The sequence below is a fragment of the Poecilia latipinna genome, unplaced genomic scaffold (genome assembly GCF_001443285.1).
Source record: "Poecilia latipinna isolate Pla-1442-1.1 unplaced genomic scaffold, P_latipinna-1.0 Scaffold625, whole genome shotgun sequence".
Lineage (NCBI taxonomy): Eukaryota > Metazoa > Chordata > Actinopteri > Cyprinodontiformes > Poeciliidae > Poecilia > Poecilia latipinna.
In genome coordinates, this window is record NW_015113241.1 from 81,931 (window position 1) to 91,111 (window position 9,181).

A 9,181-nucleotide genomic window follows, 5' to 3' on the forward strand; every position below is an offset into this window, starting at 1 on the left:
GTGTATTAATATTTTGCATCAGAAACTAGACCAAAAATATGTGGTAAAATTTGTGGTTTTGTAGAGCAGAAGGTTCAGCATCGATTTGAGTCTCTGGAAACATCCAGGATCCTGATCTGAAGAGCCGGTTGGGTCACAGGCCGGTCTGAGATTCCTGCAGGGATTTACTGAAGAGAGCAGAGAAAAGAGGGAGGGGTGTGTTGGTGTGTGTGAGAAAGGTTTCTCTTCCCATGACTCTGCTCAGGTAACGAGAAATCAACAAAGTCAAACATTAAAGCAACTTCAGCAGAAAAATAAAATGCACTGCAAAAACACAAACTATTACCAAGTATTTTTGGTCTAGTTTAGTCAAATATCTTAGTCCAATTGAAATAAGACAAAACTAACTTACAAGTATTTTTCAGCACAATATAATAGCTTGTTAAGGAAATAATTCATTAATAAAAATGTACCAGTTTCACTTGCAGATTTGTTCACTTTTAACAAGACATTTGTAAAATAATCTGCCAGTGGAAGATGCACTTTTAAAATAAATCTATATTAAGGAATTATTTATTTGAAACAATGTTGAAACAGTAAAACTGGGAATTTTAATTAAAACAGATGGAAGATCAGTTTGGGGTATTAAACTATTTTTAATGGCTGGACTGAAGAAGAAAACATCCACTAAATTTGACGCCTTTTAGCGTTTGGTTTGTTTTTTACTCCATGCTTTTGGAAATGTGCTATAAAAATAAATTTGGCATTTTTGCAATAATGTGAAACTTGTTGATGTTCTGGGCAAATTGCAAGAAAAAAAATTAAATAAAAATAAAAAAGTTTGGCTTGAACAGAGAGAAAAAGTAACTTTTGCAGCTGCTGGACATTTTCACCTGGCACCATGTTGCTGCACTGCCATCTAGTGGACAAACTGAGGCGATGCTTTTCAAAGAGGCCTGTCAAGTTTTTCTGTCAAAGCTCCATAACAGCGAACAGATCAACAACCATCTTCTTTCAGGTGCTCAACTTCTGCTAAGTATCATAAAAATAATCTGAAAATGATCAAATATTGGATAAAAGTTAACAATAGGAATATTAAATGGCACTTCTGTGGGTGTCATTTAAGTACTCCACTTATTTCCTCCATCTAGTGGTCAGAATATGAATTACACGTGCTTTATGTAATTTTGCTGATAAACTCTGTAAATAATCTTAATCCTGAAATAGATTCTGCAATAAAAATATATAAGCTGACTCAGGTCTTCTACATATTGTATATTAATAAACATATTGTGAATAAAATTATTTATAAGTTGGGGTTTGAAGCTTTTTAGCAACACTAGGCGAGTAAGGAATGTAAATGAATAACATTAGTATTAAGAAGTAATATGTAAAATTTAGGTATAATTGTAGAAAGTGCATTTTGTGCATGTATTTTGATTATGCAACTTTGAATTTAAAGGACTACTTCAGACTACAAAAACTATATAATTATTGATGAACAAATAATTATTTACAAAAGTACTTGCCTTTATATAATGCTTTATCATGAAACATGGAATAAATGTTTCTAAGATTTTTACTGATTTTTTTTCAGTATTTTCAGGATGAAAATCAATTTATAAAACTGATTTAATAATCAGTTTTAAGGAAAGGAGGAGTAAGAACCACAAGGAATATAGTTACAGTAATTATAAAAAAAGCTATGGTTCAAATTCTTGCTTGAGAAAAAGCAATATTAATAAAATAAGCATAATGAGATTGAAAATTCAGTTTAATTCCTTAAATGCCTGGTGGATCTAATTCACATCATACCTAAATTTACAATAAAGGGAGGTAAAAAGTTTAAATTTATTATCCCTAACCAAAAACCTCACAAGTTATACAATTTTGTGTACAATGGAGCATAAATGAATGTATCCTGAAGTGGATGACTTAAAATAATTCAACAAATACAACATATTTAGTTATTTGCCATTTGACATGTTACCCGCATTCTGCATCTATTTATTTATTTTCTTTGACTGATATGAAACGTAATTTTGATCTGAAACACTTACAAAAAAGCAAAAACAAGAAAACTTTGTAATTTGTATGAAGGATCCTGTTGCTAATTTAAGCAGCGGGTTTTTAAAGTACCTCTGAGCTTCAGATTCATATTGAGAAAGTGGAGACATACCTGCCAGTAGACAGTGTAACACCTGTAATCCTCCTGTCAGAGTGTGAACACGTGTTTCTCATGTTTTGGAGACATTAAACTGTTTACAGTTTAGCTGTAATCATTAAACTGTGGCTTGATGTCAGGGATTTGGTGGTTGTGGCTCAGGAAGTGAACATAAATCAATTCATCGTCGTCTGAAGTGATGAAAACATGAACTGATCCAAGTTTGGTAATTTTAAAGGAATGTTAAAGAAAGAAAATCGTTTTTTTAAACAAAAAGATCTGATTACTTATGTTTCTTGTCTTAGTAGCCTGGTCTGCTTTTTACCAATTCAGCTGTGATGATTAAAACAAATCTGAACGTGGCCCTGAAGTATTCCAGTGAAACTTTATGAAAACTTGGGTGGAGTCATGTCACTTCTGGAAAATGAATCCTGGTTTTGGCTCGGAGACGTTTATCAAGCAGGGAGTGTCCAACAGTGTTATCGTTTCATATTCTGCCGAACATTTCCATCCTGATTAAAGACGCCACACATCTGATTTTATACATTAAATCCCCTTAGACAACTCTCTGACAACCAGAGTGATACCCAGGTGCAGTTCTTACGCTAATTTTATATTTTGAACGTTTTTAATAATTCCATTTGGGTCTCAACTCGTCCCAAACGCTTTTAAAAAGTCCCACCCAGTTGTTTTTAGGCAGTAAGTTCACGTTTATCTGTTGCTGTTTCAATAACTGTTACATTCCAGAGGCAATGCGCCGTTACCTAGCAACCCCAGCCAGTTCCAGCCCCGTTACCTAGCAACCCCAGCCAGTTCCAGCCCCGTTACCTAGCAACCCAAGCAGAGCTGGAGCAGGTTTGGTCAGCTGACTGCTGGCCAGCCAATGATGGAGCAGATACATCGTCTGCCTTAGGCTAATCGAATCATTTCTGAAATCGATTATTGAAATAATCGTCAATAAATTTAGAAATCGATTATTAACTGGAGAATACACTAAAAAAAAACCCCAACATATTCAGAGCAATAATTAAGTCAAAAATATATAAAATTTACATACATTTTTGCTCGTTAAAAACACCTTTGTCTGTAAATATGTTTATGGTATTACATTTTAGGGAATACAATGTGTATTTTTCTTACTTAAAAAAGGAATTTAATTATTTTTTTATTTGCCTCTTAATGTAATTCTAGTACTATAAAAAAAAAGCTTAGAGGTTAAATTAAAAATCTGTAGAATGTGACAAATTTTTATTTGATTAATTGATTAATCATCAGAATAACTGAAATAATAACTGAATACTAAATAACTGTTAGTTGCAGACCTACTTAAGCGTTTCAGATCAACAGCATGTCAAATTATGTCACTTAAAGAGGGTGAATATTTATAATAACAAATGTTATGTTTCATATTTTAATTTGTCATTATTTTTGTAGGAATAAGTTTTCTGCTTTTTTTTTTTGGTAAAAGAAAAATGTCAAAAAAAGACAAATTCTGTTAATAATGATTGATTTATAATAGCAGTATAAAAGGTAAAACATCCAAAGGTGTGAATTCTTTATATAGGCACTGAAAGTGTGGAAAAAAGGAAAAGACAAAATCTGGAAGGTGCTAAAAACGTTATTACTTTACGATAAAAAAACAGATGAAATTCAGGAGCGTTAACTTTGGTAATGGGCTCCGCCTCCCTCTGCTGGTCAGTAAATGTACAAATCAAATTCTCCAACATTAAATCATTCAGTCGATGAAAATAACATGAATATATATGAATATATATAGTTTTGTGTTTACGTTCTAAATTTTAATTCTTAGCTTAGATTCAGCAGAAACTTTTTTATTTTAAATCTTCCCTTCAATAAAGTGATAAGTGGAAGATCTAAGTTTTTTTATGACCACAATGTAAAACCCAAAAAATCCCTGAAGCAGCAAATTTCAATAGATTATCTTAACTTAACTGAGATATCTAAAAAGATAACTAGAGATGTTTTTACTAGGAACAAGTCTTTACAGACACACCTAATTGTTTCCTAACAACAGGGCGAGGCAGGAGAGCCATAAACTAAGAGAGAGATAAAACTCGTACCGGACTGGACATACAGTTTATACCTTTTGGTCCCTGAAATACATAAATATACAGTTTACACCAGAGGGTGGAAGGAAAAAGAAAACATTCTTTTATTTTTAGAAAAAAGAATGTTTAGAAAGTTAAATATTTGTTAGAAATCAGGTTTGAAAGTGAGGATGTTGTAGGATGAAACATGGCGTCTTAGTTACTATCTTTTTATGATGTTGAGTGGTAAATACCCACCGCTTAGTCATGTTTCATTGACACTGACTGCGTCATTAGTTACTCTTTCTCACCTTTTTGTCATTTAAATTAACTACAAAAGGTTCTTGGTATATATTACAGTTTTATTTATGTATATCTATTTTTATTGCTGGTGAAGGATTCAGTGTTTGGTCAAATTGAGGGCAATAAACCTGAGAGAGGGGATAAACTTCTGCTGGTTGTTTCACTGAGAGCATAAAAGCAAATGACTAAAACGTGAGCAATCTTCCAAGCAATGAAAATATTTAGAAAGCTTGACCAAAGTGCATCATTCACTATGCTTGTTTTGTACAAAAGGTATAAAAAGGTATAAAATCTAAAGGCTTCAATGCGGATGTTTATGTAACCTTTGTGTCATTTGAGCACAAGAAATCTGAAGAAACAAACAAAACAATATGTAGGGTTCTTCAAGGCTCCATTCACGGGTCACACATATTTAATGTCTACAGATTCCCTGAGTTCAGATATTACAGAATTACATCTCTTATATCAATGCTACTCACCTCTGCAAGGGAAAATGAAAAGGCCATACTTTGACTAGGCAGTTGTGGTTGGCTTCAATGGTAACTAGCTGTGGTACTCAGGGTAGCTTCAGGTGTTTTATTCCCTACATCCTCACAACTACATATTTAGCTCCTATCCTAAGCTTCCTAACAAGATATTTAGCTTGTACATGAACTGTTTAGCTAGCAAGCTAAATGTTTACATCCAAACTACATATTTATGTTAAAATATTTAGATTCAAAGCTTGCTTGCTCAACTTGCAAACAAACTAGTTAGCTTGTCAACTATTTAGCTAGGAGACTAAATATTTCTTTAAAAAAACTAAATATTTAACTTCAAAGCTTGTTAACCTGTTGTTCACAGGTTGTCATTCCAGTCCTCAAGGGCTGCTGTCCTGCAGTGTTTAGATGTGCCACAGGTAAAAAAAAACAGTGGAATGAAATGGCTTAATTACCTCCTCCCTGTGTAGATCGGTTCTCCTTAGCCTTGCTAATGACCTAATTATTCTTTTCAGGTGTGGTGCAGCAGAGGCACATCTAAAAGTTGCAGGACAGCGGCCCTTGAGGACTGGAGTTTGACACCTTTGTCACGAGAGGACCCAAATTTGGGTCCTCTCGTGAATAACAGGTTAACTAAGCTTCTCAATTAAATATTTAGCTCCACACAAAATATTTAGTTAGCAAGCTGAATATTTTTGATTCAAGGCTTGTGAACTAAGTTTTCTAAAACATATTTGGCTTGGTAAATTTACAGCTAGCAAGCTAAATAATTTGCTCCAAACTAAATATATTGTTAGCAAGCTAAATATATTGTTAGCAAGCTAAATATTTAGCTTTAAAGTTGGTTAACTAAGTGTTCTCAATTAAATATTTCACTTTGGCTAATATTTAGATAGCTTGTTGACTATCTAAATAATTTGCTCCAAATAAAATATTTAGTTAGCAAGCTAAATATTTGGTTAGCTAGCTAAATAATTAGCTCCAAACTAAATATTTTGTTAGCAAGCTAAATGTTTAGCTTCAAAGTTGTTTAACTAAGCTTGTCAATTAAATATTTAGCTCCAAACAAAAATATCTAGTTGGCTAACTAAACATATGGCTATCAAGCAAAATAATTTACTCCTAATGAAATATATTGTTGGCAAGCTAAATAATTTTTTTGCCAGATAGATATTTAGCTTCAAAGCTTTTTAAATAAGCTTGCAAAAAACATTTAGCTTGCAAACATTTAGTTAATAAGCTAAATATTTAACTACACATAAAATAGTTGGAAAGCCAATTATAATCAAGCTAAATATTTGGTTAGGAAGCTTAGCTAACAGGCTAAATATTAGCTATGAGCTAAATATGTAGTTTGTTAACTCCATAGACTCTGGAGTAGAAAGAAAGAGAAAAGCTAGTTATTTAAAAAAACAAAATTCCTCGAAACCTTGAAGAATTTCTTATACGGTGTGAAACCAAACTTGAACTTTTGTTTTGTTTTTTTGTAGCACAAAACACAACTTTGGTAGGCATGTTGCCACCAAACTGACAGCACCATGCCAAAGTTAATTAAATCATAAATAATTATGAATGGCAGTCAGTTTTACTATAGTTCACTAACAGCTATATTAATAGACTGCACCTTCGCTTATATTACTGATTAGGTTTCATATAAAACATGTCATCTTCTCTCTTCCTGCCCAGTCCAGTTTTTATCAAATGTGTCAGCTGATATGCGAAGCGTTCACCAGGCTTCTCCTCGACTTTGAATCCTGGAGAAAACCATCCAAGTTTGTCTCATTCCTGTAAACACGCTGCGTTGTAAAACTCTGAGTTGGCATTCCCGTAAAAGATCGACGTGCTGTAAACCTTTGCTCACTGCTGCTTGCTCCATACTTTAACTTTGATGCTTATATGTATATATGATCAGAAACGGGAGAAAAACAACAAAAACATGGAAATCTGGATTTTAAAGCTCTGAAATGAAACATTTTTAATAATAAAAGAGAGGGAAGAAAGGGAAACTGTTTTTATGACAGATTGTGTGTGTGTGTGTGTGTGTGTGTGTGTGTGTGTGTGTGTGTGTATGTGTGTGTGTGTGTGTGTGTGTGTGTGGGTTGGACTTTATCCTGATCTATTTTAACTGTACGACTTTATCAGATTCAGAATCATTGCAGCATAAACAGTCTTCCTCTGACTTTGGTCTTGAGCAGAGCGGCTACATTAAACCCCACCTGGACATTTTGGGTTTCTTTTTTTTAAAAGCTTCATTATTTTTATTTTATTTTTTTAAATAAAAGTCAATCATGATCAGCCGAAACTTTAAGAATGTGTTGGTGGTCTCCATTGGATTTCTGTCTCTGTTTACGGCTTATGGAGGCCTGCAGAGCTTACAGGTAAATGATGCTAAAATGTTTATTTTTATTTCAAAAAGTGCTAAAAATAAAGATTTTAATTAATGCTCATTCATTAAAGAAGGGATTTTTAAGGCTAAATAATCATAAAACCATGTTTGTCACATTACATGAATAAATTCAAGTGTGAAAATGTCAGAAAGTGACACTTTATGATTTACTTAAAATACAAATCTTTAAATTTAATCTAAAAAAAATTATTTTGCTTAAATTTTTACTTTAAGTTCAACTTTACATTAAGTTCTTAACCAGACTCTTTAAGACCCGTCTGGTTTCAGTTCTGACCGTCTGGAAAACAATAATTGATGGGCTGAGTAAAATATTTTATTAAATACACATTTAAATGGAAAACTATTAATACTCTTAATATCTTGTCACATTTCTAATAAAAATTTGTTAATTTAATTTAATTTCCCTTTTGGATTACTGAAGTATTTTTACATTTATTTATTAGTATTGTATCTTATTGGGATTTTTAATATTGTATCAATTAAAGTATTACTGTATTTAATCAATTAGTGTGTTATTAAAGTTAAAGTGTTTTACAAAATAAATATCCGTAAACCAGTGGTTTATTAGGCATAAAAATATTTTTATTGTAAAAAAGATGTCGATAGGCTAAAATCTTTCATTGAATTCACATTTAAATCAGGAAACTATTAATATTCTTCATATTTAACACTAAAATTGTGCATATTATTTTGATTTTCAGTGATATTCCAGCACATATTGTTAAATTTAAATAAAAACCTGTTGTCTCCTTTAAAAACTGATTGGTTTCTGATTTCTACTGTATTTTGTGTGGTGCAGAGCAGCTTGAATGCGGAGCAGGGGATGGGCGTCGCGTCCCTCAGCGTCATCTACGCCGCCATCATCATCTCCTCCATGTTCCTGCCGCCCATCATGATCAAAAACCTGGGCTGCAAATGGACCATCGTCGTGGGAATGGCCTGCTACGTGTCCTACTCATTCGGAAACCTCTACCCTGGATGGTAAAGAGCCGAGTTTTTAAAAAAATCTGACCAGGAGAGGCTGATTAAACCTCTAAAAATCATGAAAATCAACAAACAAATGGAAACTTTAGGACGTTTGAGTCAGAAAATTATGGTGTGGCTTTCATTTTTCTGTGCAGATTCACATAAATTTACAAGATAAGAAATCTTATAGGAAATGTGCAATAAGACAAAACTAATTGAAAAGTGATGTTTTAGCAAGATATAGGAGCTTGTTTAAAGTAAATAATTCCTTAATATTGATGAAAAAACATGGGAAAATGTCTTGTTTTAAGTGAAATAATCTCCCAATGGAACTAGAACTTTTTTCATCCATATTAGTTTCACATATCATCTTGAAATATTTTTTAATATTATTATTACGAACATTATTATTGTTTTGTTTTGTTTTTTTATTTGTAATTTCTCAAATCTACCTCAAAAACAAATTTGGATTTGGATAAAAATTTGGTTAATTTTATGCTAAATGATGTATTTTATTTTTATTTTATGTTAAAAGCCGTTAAATTGCAAAGTTACATTTATTTAAAGTCATGTTTGATGAATTAATCATTTTTATAACAACTGAAGGCAACATGGTTACTTGATTGTGCTATAAAATTATATGATGTGCCCAGAAAACACATAATAGCTCCTCTTTAAAGGTAATTTTATCCCTTTTTTCTAAACTCCCTCAAATGTATTTAATTTTTCTGTTGTTTCTGTCTGCAATGTGATTATAATTAGCATATTTTATAGATTTAAACAAAATAATTTGAGGGAAAAGCCCACAAAAACACCTAAAAGTGAATTTTTTTGA

General features: G+C 32.3%; 1 protein-coding gene across 1 annotated transcript in view; it reads left to right on the forward strand.

The window, feature by feature from the left end:
* Nucleotides 1–7,148: 7,148 nt before the first annotated feature.
* unc93a (unc-93 homolog A) overlaps nucleotides 7,149–9,181 on the forward strand; it is a 16,381-nt gene continuing 14,348 nt past the window's right edge. Inside the window, exons 1-2 of the mRNA XM_015043318.1 lie at nucleotides 7,149–7,351; nucleotides 8,180–8,361. Of these exons, the coding sequence (XP_014898804.1) occupies nucleotides 7,262–7,351; nucleotides 8,180–8,361 (272 nt within the window). The 5' untranslated portion in view covers nucleotides 7,149–7,261. The remainder of the gene's footprint in view (nucleotides 7,352–8,179; nucleotides 8,362–9,181) is intronic.